The sequence below is a fragment of the Pan troglodytes genome, chromosome 8 (genome assembly GCF_028858775.2).
Source record: "Pan troglodytes isolate AG18354 chromosome 8, NHGRI_mPanTro3-v2.0_pri, whole genome shotgun sequence".
NCBI classification, from domain to species: domain Eukaryota; kingdom Metazoa; phylum Chordata; class Mammalia; order Primates; family Hominidae; genus Pan; species Pan troglodytes.
This window is the reverse complement of record NC_072406.2, coordinates 14,006,254-14,020,809: the sequence shown is the minus strand read 5'-3', so window position 1 is coordinate 14,020,809 and position 14,556 is coordinate 14,006,254. Positions and strand designations below refer to the sequence as shown.

The following is a 14,556-nucleotide window of genomic DNA, read 5'->3' as shown; positions in this document are numbered from 1 at the left end:
CCTCAAGGAGTCAGGGCTGGGGCCACAGTTAGAAGCCAGAAAGTGCACCACCCCCAGCTGCAAAGCAGCTGCCACCCCAGAGTGGAGACCTCCTCATCCACCCTTCTGCACTGTGAGCTGGGCTGCAAGGACTGTGTGGTCCGGGTTAGAAGTCCAAGCACACAAGAGGCAACACTGTTGAAACGAGGGCTTCCCTGAAGATGCCGGCTCTCTCTGGACAGGACCAGCATCGTGGGCGTGCAGCCCTGCAGCTCACACAGGCACCTGAGCTTAGACGAACCCGTGCTTGGTTTAATGCCCCCTGTCGTCTTCAAATTCTTCGTAACTTTCGAACAAAAGGCCCCACATTTCCGCTGTGCACTGAGTCTCAAACACTCTGTAGCCAGTGCGGTTTCAGGATCACATTGCAGATCAATTGATCCTACACTCATTTCTGCCTGGTTTTTATTGTTTTGTTTTGTTTTGTTTTTCTCATCAGCTAAACTGTAAACCTGAGGAAGCCAGGGAGCTGCGTGTTGCTTACTAGCCCCGGTGTTTTGCCTCCAGCAGAGCGGGGCCTGCAAAGGTGCCTGATAAACACACTCTCAGATCACTTCCACGTGGCTCTGTTCATTCATTCACTCAACAAATATTTACAGAAGGGGGGGAATCTGGATGGAGCTATATTATTACCAGACTATTAAAATCTTCGATTAGAAGGCTGACGCAGGTGCAGCGACGCCGTGGACCCGAGGCGGCCACCACGGTCCTGCCCAATTTGCAGCCTCCACCCTGCGGGTGACACATGAACTGGCCAGTCCTGAGGATGAAAAGGGAGGACCATTCCCACTCACACACAGGCTCCGTTTCCCCGCAGCTGCCCTTGGGGGAGCCCCGTGTGAGGCCAGGAATATTAACGCCCGCCTTTCCCCATCTCCCTGACAGGCGTGAGTGACGCCGAGGCGCGCCAGCCGGGGAAGTCGCCCCCCTTCAGCATGAACTGGGTCGTGGGCAGTGCGGACCTGGAGATTATCAACGCCACCACTGGGCGGAGGAGCTGTGGGGGCCCGTCCCGGCTCTGCAAGCACGTGCTGTCTGCACGGTGGGCGCGGCTGTATGGCAGGGTAGGTCACACCCATCCTTGGAGGGAAACTGGACCCAGCCAGACCCTGGCTCCAGCCCTGAGCAAGCTCTCGGGAGAGGCCAACACTTGGTCTGCAGGGAGGGAGATGCACGACACAGCGCCCATCACGTGTCCTTTTCCCAGCTGCCCAGGCCAGCAGCGTTTCCCCTGTAGGCTTGAGACCCTGCTACCCCAGGCACCGCCCCCAGACCAGGCTGGAGCTGCAGAAGCAGGAAAGGAGCTCATTGCTGAACCCCTGACGTAGCCGGCACGGCACCACCTGCTTTGTTCGGGGTGTCCCAGAAGCAGCTCCTGGGGACTTTTGAAGTCAATACTATTCCCGGTTTAGATATCAGGAAACCGACACTCAGAAAAATTGTGTAATTTCCCCAAAATTTCACAGGTAATGAATTTCAGAATTCGAATTTCTCCCCAACCCCAAAGCCCAAGCATTTCCACGACATCCAAAATTAGGAGCAAGTTTCTCCTTCACAAGTAGGGATAACAGCAATATTTCTGGATTTTAAATCAAAATCTGTATCTGTATGCATTTCCAAAGCATAGGCTGTAACCAAAAACAACAAATAACAGAAAAACCAGCCAACACATAAAAAATGCCTCTCTCATTTTTCCATACTTTTTAATCCAAGCAGGAATAATAGTGTTGATTTGTCAACTGGTAGAGCAGGGCAGGCATACTAATGCCTAAAATAAACGTTTTAGCCAACTTAGAGGACACTCAGAATTGCACATATTAGCTCTGAGCTTGGCCGAGACGCCCAGCATCCTGCAGCTCTCAGCCTCTGTCCTGTCCGCTCAAGGGCACTGCCCGGGTCTCCCTTCTCCTGGAGACTTGGAAGGTCAGGGAAGCATCGATGCTGTCCTGCTGAGCAAAAGGGCCCTCTCCTCTTGCACATGCTCAAGGTGACCCCCTGGTGAGTGCCTCCCTGGAAGACCCGCTGTGGGATTTGGAGCTCCCCCATGGCCCCATCCTCTTCCCTCCTGGCCTCCCTGCCCCGTGGTGGGGGTATCAGAGCTGCATTTGACCCCTGTCTTGTGTTGCTGCAAAGCTTTGCCTGGCACACCTCAGAAAGCTAACAGAGGAAACGCCCCAGCTCCATCATCCTCCTGCTCAGCCGACAACATGACTCTCACCAGCCTGCTCCCTGCCCACTGTGATGCTGTTTTAGCTCCCACTGTCCCCCTCTGTCCCCAACCCTGCCTGGAGCCCCTGCACAGTGTTCATACTTTTAATAGCAGTCAAGTTTATCCGCTCATTCATCATTCACACCTCAGATGAAGCAGGTTTCCTTGATGACTAGGTTTCCTGTGGAATTGCCAGAGGACCTGGTCACAGTTGCTCTCTGTAATAGTGGGAGAAAGAAAGGCAGAAGGCCAAGGCCAGGAGCTGATGCCTGGCATGTAAAACTCACCTAGCAGAAGCTCCTTTTCTGCTGGTGTCTGATTGGCTCTTTCTCCATCTTGTCCGCAGCTGAGCACACGGACACCCAGCCCCGGAGACACGCCCTCCATGTACTGTGAGGCCAAGCTGGGGGCGCACACCTACCAGTCTGTGAAACAGCAGCTGTTCAAGGCCTTTCAGAAGGCTGGCCTGGGCACCTGGGTGAGGAAACCACCGGAGCAGCAGCAGTTTCTACTGACTCTCTAGGCTGCGGGCTCCTGGCTGCTGGAGCTGAGCGGGACGTTGGAGGGATGGGACCGTGTCTGGGGGGCGACGTGGCGGGTCGGCCGGTTCCCTGCATTCGTTTTACTTTGGTTCCCAGAAACACGCGAGTGTGCAATGTTTGGACAAGCAACGACACAAATTCAGAACGTGCCTCTTCCCAGATCGCTGGCCCCAGAACCCTGTCCCCCACACCCAGGGGCACACGCACTGTTGAGTTAGCGCCGACTCTTCCTGTGGAGTCTGAGGGAGGGGCTCCATTTAGGCAAAGAGGTTTTAGCTGCAGCCTTGGAAGGAGGCACCGACACGACACCAGGCAGGAGTGAGCCTCAGGCCCCGTCCCTGCACCCCACCCCTGCGTGCGCCTCTTGGTGATGCTGGGGTCTCACTAGCTTGAGGGGGCACATGAAGATAAGCCACAAATGAAGAGAAAAGCCATGCCTACCCCAGCCCCAGAGAAACCAATAAGAATCCTCTATTATTTTCACTATTCATTTAGGTTTTTATACTCCACCTCCTTTCAAAAAACATTTAAGATGTACGACATTACCGAACACCTAAAATAGAACCAGAGAAACGAAAGCCATTCCCACAAAGTGAAGGAACAGTTTCCAAAACCCCTGCGAGGCAGAGTTAAGACCTGTGACGTGGGGAGCCTGGAAACACCCGGCCCACGCGTGCTGCAGATGTGGGGAGCCTGGAAACACCCGGCCCACGCGTGCTGCAGATGTGGGGAGTCTGGAAACACCCGGCCCACGCGTGCTGTAGATGTGGGGAGCCTGGAAACACCCGGCCCACGCGTGCTGCAGATGTGGGGAGTCTGGAAACACCCGGCCCACGCGTGCTGTAGATGTGGGGAGCCTGGAAACACCTGGCCCACGCGTGCTGCAGGTGTGGGGAGCCCGGAAACACCTGGCCCATGCCTGTTCAGTCCGTCATGGCGTTTGGTTTATGGTGGCCGATACTAAGAGCCACTGAGGTCTGGGTTGTGTAAGGGTTAGCTACCACCCTATAACCTCCCTACCAGGTAATATGGAGACCAAGTCTTTGATCAAATTCTGATTTTTTAACTAAATTTTCGTTAGAAAGCAAGCACAAAATAAAATCAAAACAACCTTTACCTTCAGCTTGAGAGGCTACCAGCTCTCTACTCTTTCAGATTCTCCAATCAACACCTTGCAGGACAAGACCCCAAAAAAGTTCAGCTGTCAAAAAATGTAAGAGGCAGGATTCTGTGACCCTCAGAGCAGGCTTCCAACACCAGAGACCTTCAGCTCACAGTGGAGACGGGACATAGGGGCTTTAGCCCACAGCATCATCCCTGAGAGCCGAGGCGCTGTATTCATACGGGGTCAGGCTCTTTTCCAAGTATCTTTACGTAATCCATGTACCTCGAGCTGCTGTCATCTCACCTCCGAGAACTCATTTCTAACATTCATCATGCTAGATAGCCAGTCTCTCATTTCTCCAACTTAAAAAATCCATCTCTGAAATTCATGACAGTGATGGCAGACGGCAAAGCATGGTGGTGTCCACCTCTGGGGTGTGGGCTTCCCGGAAAGAATCCCAGCTGACCACCCCAGAAAGTGCAAGAATAACATCATGCTGTACATAGTCAAGTGCTATAAATTACAGTTATCATAATGAGAAGGCAGAAATGAAACTGAGTTGTAGCTATTTGTTACAAGACAATAAGAAGTAGAGATATTAGTATGGAAAAAGAAACTTTTCCTGGGATTTAAAATCAGGCCAAATTTATCACTTGAGTTCTTTTAGAAAAGAAAACAGGTACTGGAGTAGACAACTTCTTCCAGATAAAGTTTCAAAAGATACGAGAACATTTTTTCAAATAAAGGACTCACATTAATCTTTTATAAAAATCACAAAAATAAATGAAATCTTAATTCAGTGCAAAAGCTAAGCACAAACGACCAGTTTCTATTAAGCTCTGGTAACTTGACATCACTAGGATGAAGCTTAGAGAACTTAGAGTTGAGAGGCGATGGGTGGCTCAGACGTTCGCAGCAGTCAGAAGTGAGCGCTCCCCTGAATGCGTGGGAGCACGGCCAGCTCCTGGCTGAAGTCTCCCACCCAGGCCTCAAATCACCTTCATCTGAGATGTTGGCTAGAGAAGCATATGATGCTTTGTCCCAGTGGGCTCCAAATCACACTGTTTCTGCAGCGAGGGGGCCTGTGTTGTAAGCAGACTTCACTGTCACAGGGAAGACGCAGGGTCTGATTCACGGGACTCGGAAAGTGCTCGGCCACCCAGTGGCCAGCATCATGAAGCCACAGCTGAGGGGTTGGGATTCGTTTTGTCTCAGGCATTGACCTTCCAGAAACAACTCAGACTTTACTGAAATATCAACATCCACATCTGGAGAAAGCCACACATTAATTCCATGCTACCCATTAGTACAAGTGTATGGATTCGTGTATTAAGTCCACAGGAGACTCCATGGAAGGAGAGATTAAAGCTCTTCAGAGAAGGCCGATAGCGACAGAAGAGTTTCCAATGCAGCCAGAGTGAGGTTGAGGTGCCGGAGCTTTTCCGTGGAGGGATCTGTCAGAGGGGATGTGGGCTGCAGAGGGGACCCCACATAAGGAAAGGAGGGTCCCAGGCCCTGGGTAGTGAAAGGAGAAGGTAGTCGAGGCAGTCAAGGGTGACCCCACATGCAGGAGGCACGCCACACCAGATCACGCCACACGCAGGCTGCTCCCAACTGGCAGGGCCTGACCCAGCCAGGAAGGGCCAGGTCCTAGGATTCCACAGTGCCAGGAGTGCCCGAAGGGGCCAGGTCCCAGGATTCCCACAGCCCCAGGTGTGCCTGAAAGACCCGGGTCCCAGGATTCCCACAGCCCCAGGTGTGCCTGGAAGACCCGGGTCCCAGGATTCCCACAGCCCCAAGAGTTCCCGGAAGAGCTGGGTCCCAGGATTCCCACAGCCCCAGGTGTGCCTGGAAGACCCGGGTCCCAGGATTCCCACAGCCCCAAGAGTTCCCGGAAGAGCTGGGTCCCAGGATTCCCACAGCCCCAGGTGTGCCTGGAAGACCCAGGTCCCAGGATTCCCACAGCCCTGGATGTGCCTGGAGGGGCTGTGCCACCTCTGCAGAGATGGAAGGGCTGGTGTTGAAGCCTGAGGATTTCGCCCTCAGGTCCAGGTCAGAACATCCCAGCACCACTTTCAGGCCCGGTCTGCCCTGCAGTTTTGACCACTGAATTGGTCTTAAGAGTGGCCACCCATTCCCCTCCAAGTGAGGGGGCAAGACACAAGTAGGGGATGGGTCACTTTCTGTCACCCTGAAAATACGCTGGGCACGACACAAGTAGGGGACGGGTCACTTTCTGTCACCCTGAAAATACGCTGGGCACGACACAAGGGGGGCTGATGAAGTCAGGCCTGCCCCTCCAAGTCCACCTCGAAATCACCGTCTGGCTTCCCCGCACTTCCCACCACCTGACACCGCCAAGCCCCTTGCTTCAGATTTTCTGTGGTCTGTATTCATACCCTTGCTTCAGATTTTCTGTAGTCTATATTCATGCCTGCTTAGGCCCCTACAAAAGTCCTCATAAAACCAGCACCACCTTTATCTGCCTCCAAAACACACACTGCTTTCCCATCAGGAAGATCAGCAATGTGGTTTCCGGCCTGGTTCTTAGTCAAAAAGATAGTGTCTGGTGGTTTCTGGCCTTTTTGCAGGACGGGGCCCAGGGAACGGCTGCACGGCCAGGCAGCCTCTGCTGTCCACCTCCAGCCCCGGTTTTGCAGCCGTGTGTGATGTCAAGGGATAGAGTTAGGGTTTCTGTGGGTTTTGTTTTTGCTGAGGAAAGGATGTGCAGGTCGATAGCTATTGTTTCCTTTCCATTCCTGTGATTCTCTTTATATCTGTATATATCTGTCACACCATGCTGACTTTGTGATGAGTCCTGTTCCTCAGAAACATCAAGCTGGGTTCCTTTTCAAAGAAACACACAGATCATATTTCTCCATCTCATTTTGTTTTCACAGGGAGCCTTTCTTATCAACAAAGTCACATGCTTTTTTTTTTGGATATAATGTTTATCACGTCTGGAGAGCCATAAACAGTAAATACAGAGGATATCAATGCCCAGAATAGTTAGAGTATTTTGATGAAATCCTATTTTTAGATAATAAATTTTAAGATGTGTCTATAGTATATTGTTTAAAACAATTGAAGACATTTGAGACGTACATAAAGTAGACATTTTTAATTTAGGGAAACTTATATGCCCTTTTTTAAGAAGCCATTCTAATAAAATAATCTGACTAATTGGCCCAAAATACAGTAAGTATCACTTTCTAACAGAGACCAAAGGGAAGCTGAGAGCCTTTCCTTTTACGTACTGCCGTTGGATCGCTGCAGCCGCCTCTCACAACACCCAACAGAACTCGGTGAGGCTCTGTGGGCTTCCCGCGGCCCTCAGGGAGGCTGCAGAGTCCCCTAGTCCACGTCAGGGAGCCGCCATCCCACACACCTCCAAAGCCTGTCCTCACCTGCGGTTTTTGCAGAGCTCGCGGTTGGAGGTGGAAATTTAGAAGCCCTGTGTTGCAGGAGAGGCAGCAGCACCCCCAGGCAGCTCTTAGCAGGGACAGACCACCCCCCGCCTCGCTGGTATTTTAGGGTCTTTTGGTATTTTGCCACCGTGTGGGGCTAGGCGGGTGGCTGGAGGACACGGTGTAGGCCTTGCCGCTGTCTGGGTTCCTCGCCACTGCAGGAGCAGGGCTGTTCCTGGAAACACTGGGCTGCTGGTGGCCCGTCAAACTTCTCCCACAAATTCTGAATCCGAGAAAGTGCAGGAAGGATGGTGGGGAAGTGAGGAGGCAGGAGCAGAGGCCACAGGGACCGACCAGAGATGCAGTGGAGACAGAGGAGCTTCCTTCTCAGGCTGTTTCTGGGAAGCCTGAGAGGCGGCCGGCAGCACCCTCCGCTCACTCTCCCCTCAGCCTCTTCGCTTCCCTTCTCAACCCTTTCTCTCCTCCCCGCCTCTTCCCTTTCTTGCTGTCTTGTTAGTCCCTGTCCCAAAACTCCTGGCTCCTTTGTTCTGCTGCCGTGGCCCCCACCCAGGAGGAGGTCTCAGGCACCATCCCCCCCACGAGGGATCCACACAACAGGTTCATGCTGGGGCTGGGGGAGCCCCGCTGGGTTCCTGATGCCTTGTGCACAGGGAGTTGCTGCAGTCATTTTTGGACTCTCCTGAATGTGTCCACATGTTCTGACCTCCCACCAGAAGGAACGCTGGTGGCCACATCTCTAGAGATCTATTTACTTTTTTGAGACCGGCTTATGAGATTGGCTAATTTTTGTATTTTTGGTAGAGATGGGGTCTCACCATATTGCCCAGGCTAGTCTCGAACTCCTGGCCTCAAGTGATCTGCCCACCCCGGCCTCCCAGAGTGCTGGGATTACAGGCATGAGCCACCGCGCTGGCCTCTAGAGATTCACACCAAACAATATCACTCCTGCGGGAACCGTAGACAGATCAAACCCTGGTGAGAGGAACACTTTATTTCCCAACTCATCATCCTAAAGCCAAGGTTGGAGGAATGAGCATCCCCTAAACACCAAGGCGAGATCACCCGGGTCCCAGTGCCTCTTTTCACACAGGCCCTAGATTTCTATCTCTCTGCAGTTTATGCATCGGTAAAAAAAAAAATCTCTCCCAGTGTGCCCCGTTAGTTTTCAGCATTTTGTAAGCAAAATAAACTTAACACATAGTAATTCTAATTGAAGGTATGTACATAAAAAGCATGATTGAATGGCAATATTGTATCAATGGATGTACATTTGTAATATTTGTAAAAAAAAAATCCAAAACCTTAAAATATGAATTTACATATGTTAATTTGCCTCTAAGTTCTATAAATTGCACTTCAGTGATATCTAATAAGTGAATGTTTCTGTTAAGTGAATAAAAATATTCAGTAAAATTGTTCTTTCCTGGGTTGTTGGGCCTTTTTCATCAAGCAAAGTTCTGGGGGTCTCAAGACTGTACAATGTGTCCACCCACCCCAAAGAAGGGACACAATCAGCTCTAAAACCTTTTCCTGGCCAGGCGCGGTGGCTCACGCCTGGAATCCCAGCACTTTGGGAGGCAGAGGCCGGCAGATCACGAGGTCAGGAGATCGAGACCAGCCTGGCCAACACGGTGAAACCCCATCTATACTAAAATACAAAAAATTAGCCCGGCATGGTGGCGCATGCCTGTAATCCCAGCTACTCGGGAAGCGGAGGCAGGGGAATCGCTTGAAACTGGGAGGCGGAGGTTTCAGTGAGCTGAGATCAGGCCACTGCACTCCAGCCTGGTGACAGAGTGAGACTCCGTCTCAAAACAAACAAACCCTTTTCCTTTTTATAATAGTCATATCAACTAGTGGCCTCTGCCTGAGCAGCAGTTACTAGCCCGACATTAGCCTTACAGATTTACTGTAAATGAACTCATTATAACAGCACAGGGCCGGAAGTGAAGAGAGCTCCCTTCCAGCCTTGAGCCCGCTTCTCATTAACTGCATAAAATGAATTAATCACTGCGTGCGTGACTTTGCGCCTCAGTTTTCTCACCAGTGTGTGAACACAGCCTTAGCCTCCTACTTCCCAGGGCTGCTGAGGGAGGCTTGAGGGGTTGAAGGGTTATGAAATCTGAGATGTTCGATGTTCTGAGTCCTCTCCCAGATTTGCCGTAGCTTTGCCATAACACACGGAGCACGGGTGTGGCTGGTAATTTCATGTAGAATACTAAGCCAGGTGGGAACTGGGGTGTAAGGGATTCCCAAACGTCTCGGGGGCTTGCGCCGCAGCTCCATGTCAGTCTGCGTGGACTGGGCACCCCAGAATCCAGTAGAGTGTTTTCCCCGTGACACATCTTGCTGCTTTCCAGGGACCTAACTGCAGGCACGGCAGGCCCAGAAAGGGACATCCCTGCGCTGGCTGAAGGGACTTTGATTTCTCACTGTCACCCAGGAAATAGACTAAAATTACAGCCATGCTGAGTACGGGGCTCCAACGCTGCAGCCGGAGGGGCCGGGATAAGATGTCTTGTTTGGAGGTGTTGCTCTCATCTACCCCGCGTCTCCAGTCCCACCCTACCTCCCTTCAGGCCAGGCCGTGGGTGCCTGCATTTGGAGGTGTTGCTCTCACCCACCCCGCGTCTCCAGTCCCACCCTACCTCCCTTCAGGCCAGGCCATGGGTGCCTGCATTTGGAGGTGTTGCTCTCACCCACCCCGCGTCTCCAGTCCCACCCTACCTCCCTTCAGGCCAGGCTGTAGATGCGTGCATTTGGAGGTGTTGCTCTCTTCCACCCCGCGTCTCCAGTCCCACCCTACCTCCCTTCAGGCCAGGCTGCGGGTGCCTGCATTTTTTTTTTTTTTTTTTTTTTTTTTGTCTGTGTGTTTCACATTAACCACAGTGATTCTCCACTCAAGGGAGGGTGCGGGGGGTCTCAGATGGGGGCAGAGGTGGAGGTGGGGGGGCTCTGAAAACACCCCAGAAGATTCTGATGCCTCCCCCTCATCCACAGGTGGGGGCTATTCCTCCGGGTGGGCTGTCAGTGCCCTAAAGAGCATCTCATTTCTTGGGCCTTATGATAAATCACCCCATAGACAGCAAAACAAGGGGTCAGGGTTATGGGCGGAGAATGAAGAAGACCTGCAGGTGTAAAGAGGGTTCAAGATGAACCTCAAAGGCGTCGGAGTTGCAAGGTGGGTCAGTGGTCCCTGGCCAGAGTCACTGAGCGTGGAGAATCAGAGTGTTGGGAGGGATGGTTTAATGGCCCAGGGACAGAAAGGTCTCCAGCCTCATCTCTTAGTGGCCCAGAAGTGGCTCCTGGGGTTGGTTTTTGCTGTCACTCACAGAGGAGCCCCTCCTACCCAAAAAGGCCCTCATTCTTGCCAGTGGGGGGGTCTGCCTCTTGGTAACCCCTCCAAACATAACGGCTCCACACATCTGCCCAGTCTTTCTTCAAGCCTGCCCTCACCCCAGACAGCCTCGTCTCCTATGTCATTTTTCTTTCTTGTTGAGAATTTTTTTAAAGCATGAAACCTGAAGTTGATGATAAATCATCTTAGTAAGAGGTTTCAGCTAAGTGCATGTTCCCAAAGGAAGTAACCACCATCCACTCTGATTCTCAAAATCTGATAGGTGTGCGTGGGGTTGAAGGACAAAGTGGCCACAGCAGTGGTCCTTATGTTCTGTGATTGACACACCGCTCTGTGATTGACACACCACTCTGTGATTGACACGCCTTCGTCTGCTTTGAATCTTTTTTTTTTTTTTTTTTTTTTTTTGAGACACAGTCTCGCTCTGTCGCCCAGGCTGGAGTGCAGTGGTGCGATCTTGGCTCACTGCAAGCTCCGCCTCCCAGGTTCACGCCATTCTCCTGCCTCAGCCTCCCGAGTAGCTGAGATTACAGGTGCCACCACCACACCCAGCTAATCTTTTGTATTTTTACTAGAGACGGGGTTTCACCGTGTTAGCCAGGATGGCCTCAATCTCCTGACCTCGTGATCCACCTGCCTCAGCCTCCTAAAGTGCTGGGATTAGAGGCATGAGCCACCACGCCCGGCCTGCTTTGAATCTATTAAATCTAGTTCCGTTAGTTGGGTTAAACTTGATGACGGAAATGCACTCTCCCTGCAGGGTGTCAGAAAGCCACTGCCCTTAAAGGGCCAGCTTTCCCAAAAGAAAGCCTTTCATCAACAGAGATGAAGCCGGGAGGAGACCAAGGAAAATCATGAGCACAAATACAGAGGACCCCAGAGCAGTTGGCCTCCATCTGCTGGCCTGTGAGGATTACACATTGCTTGACGAAACCCAAAACTGAGGTGGCTGAGAACCTCTGCATGTTCCCACTGCTCAGAGCTCAGGACCACAGGAGAATGTGCGTCATGCACCGAAGGAAATGACCTCACGAATCTTCGTGGATGGAACATTTGGTTCGGTCAAGGAGTGGGCTTGGTATGCAGTGATGGGAAGGGGAAGCTGTGTGGAGTCAGGGAGCTGGAGTAGAGTGGTAGGGAGAGGACCACGAGCACACAGCTCTGTCCTGAGGACATGGCCCCTCCCTAGACCACATTCACCCATCTCTGTCCTGAGGACATGGCCCCTCCATAGACCACATTCACCCACCTCTGTCCTAAGGACGTGGCCCCTCCATAGACCACATACACCCATCTCTGTCCTGAGGACGTGGCCCCTCCATAGACCACATTCACCCATCTCTGTCCTGAGGACGTGGCCCCTCCATAGACCACATTCACCCATCTCTGTCCTGAGGACGTGGCCCCTCCATAGACCACATTCACCCATCTCTGTCCTGAGGACGTGGCCCCTCCCTAGACCACGTTCACCCATCTCTGTCCTGAGGACGTGGCCCCTCCATAGACCACGTTCACCCACCTCTGTCCTGAGGACGTGGCCCCTCCATAGACCACATACACCCATCTCTGTCCTGAGGACGTGGCCCCTCCCTAGACCACGTTCACCCATCTCTGTCCTGAGGACGTGGCCCCTCCCTAGACCACGTTCACCCATCTCTGTCCTGAGGACATGGCCCCTCCCTAGACCACGTTCACCCATCTCTGTCCTGAGGACGTGGCCCCTCCATAGACCACATACACCCATCTCTGTCCTGAGGACGTGGCCCCTCCCTAGACCACATTCACTCATCTCTGTCCTGAGGACGTGGCCCCTCCATAGACCACATACACCCATCTCTGTCCTGAGGACGTGGCCCCTCCCTAGACCACATTCACCCATCTCTGTCCTGAGGACGTGGCCCCTCCCTAGACCACATTCACCCATCTCTGTCCTGAGGACGTGGCCCCTCCATAGACCACATTCACCCATCTCTGTCCTGAGGACGTGGCCCCTCCATAGACCACATACACCCATCTCTGTCCTGAGGACGTGGCCCCTCCCTAGACCATGTTCACCCATCTCTGTCCTGAGGACGTGGCCCCTCCATAGACCACATACACCCATCTCTGTCCTGAGGACGTGGCCCCTCCCTAGACCATGAGCACACAGCTCTGTCCTGAGGATGTGGTCTCTCCATAGACCACATACACCCATCTCTGTCCTGAAGACATGGCTTCTCCATAGACCACGAGCCCACAGCTCTATCCCTGAGGTACGAGATGGTTGCTTGAGAAGCCAAGCACAGGGAAAAGTGATTGTCCACATTCTCATCCACAGCCCCTAAGCATTGCCGGCCCCCAGCACTCCTCTCTGGACAGTGAAAGAGACAGCCTCATGGTCAGCTCGGTAGGAGCTTTTTATCCTTTCAGTATTTAGTCAGTATCAAAAATATCAGGGCCTGGGGTGGTGGCTCACACCTGCAATCCCAACACTTTGGGTGGCCAAGGTGGGAGGATCACTTGAGGCCAGGAGTTTGAGGCCAGCCTGAGCAACATAGCAAGACCGCATCTCTACAAAAGAAAACTACAAAAATTAGCCAGGTGTGGTGGTAGCAGCCTGTGGTCTCAGCTACTCAGGAGGTTGAGGTGGGAGGATCGCTTGGGCCTGGGAGGTTGAAGCTGCAGTGAGCTGTGATCATGCTACTGCCCTCCAGCCTGGGCAACGGAGTGAGACCTTGAGACCTTGCGTCTCCATAAAACCAACGAACAAACAAACCCCAGCTGTGGTCACACTCTGAACACCACCTGTGCGTGTGCGCCGCTGAGGACAGCGGGTGGAGCCCATGCCCTGTGTTCACGCGCACCTGTGACTGCTGAGACCCGGGATGCTACCTCCACCAGTGCTTCATTTCATCTTATTCAGATGAACACAGCAGGGACCCACTCACGGGCTGGGAATGGGCTCGATTCTGTGCCTGGACACAAAGTTAGCACCGCAGCAAGCACGTGTTCCACCTGGGAGCGGCTCCTGTGCGGTTCCATAGGTGTGCTGTGCCCCGGCGGGTCCTGCACACGCTGCTCCAGCGACACGTTCTGTTCTCCAGGCCCCTGCACACAGCCAGTCCATGTGGAAGCTTCTGCGTCCTGCCCCGTGCCCTCTGATGGAGGAGGAATTAAACAGGGCTCGAGGGCACATGGGCATCTAAGAGTCACAGCACCCGGTGCAATGCAACTGCTCCCAGTCGACCTGCCACTCGTGCCCACAGGCTCAGGGCCTGGGACTCACGGCCCCACGTCACCCTAGGGCTGCCCAGCCCTCCCGATCCCTCCAGCACCTCACACAAACCTCCTGGCCTCCCTCGGCAGCTAACTCCACACCAGATCATTTTTCAAAAGAATGTAAAGTAGATTCAGAAATTCCTTGCCAGGCCTGGCCAAGCATGACCTAGGGCCTCACAGGTGTGGGGGGAGGCCGGAGAGGGAGGCGCAGATATGCACAAGGCTGAAGCTGATCACCAGAGGCCCCCTAGGGTCTCACAGGTGTGGGGGGAGGCCGGAGAGGGAGGCGCAGCTATGCACAAGGCTGAAGCTGATCACCAGAGGCCCCGGGAGCTGCTTTTTCTCACTCAACCAACACAAGCCAAATCTCTCATGCAATTTCATGAAGCCAAATACAGGTACTTTATGTAGCTTGAAAGGAGTTTAGTTGAACATCTATTAAGCACCTACTACCTACGAGGCACTGTGCTAGTGGCTGAGGGAACGAAAGGACAAGGCCAGGCTGCCCCGTAGCTCACTCTCTGGTGCAGAAAACAGGCGAGGAGAGCCCAGGAGGCTGGAGGGGAGCTGCTCCCTCTGCCACTGTGTGCAGTGAGTTCTGTGTGGTTAACAGCTCT

General features: G+C 53.0%; 2 protein-coding genes across 2 annotated transcripts in view; one reads left to right on the top strand and one right to left on the bottom strand.

Moving 5' to 3' along the window:
• Positions 1 to 3,912, top strand: part of ADARB2 (adenosine deaminase RNA specific B2 (inactive)) — a 592,089-nt gene extending 588,177 nt beyond the window's left edge. Inside the window, exons 9-10 of the mRNA XM_016962550.4 lie at positions 925 to 1,103; positions 2,595 to 3,912. Of these exons, the coding sequence (XP_016818039.2) occupies positions 925 to 1,103; positions 2,595 to 2,771 (356 nt within the window). The 3' untranslated portion in view covers positions 2,772 to 3,912. The remainder of the gene's footprint in view (positions 1 to 924; positions 1,104 to 2,594) is intronic.
• The window catches only part of WDR37 (WD repeat domain 37), a 215,128-nt gene that overhangs the window by 81,909 nt on the left and 118,663 nt on the right, over positions 1 to 14,556 (bottom strand). The window lies entirely within an intron of this gene.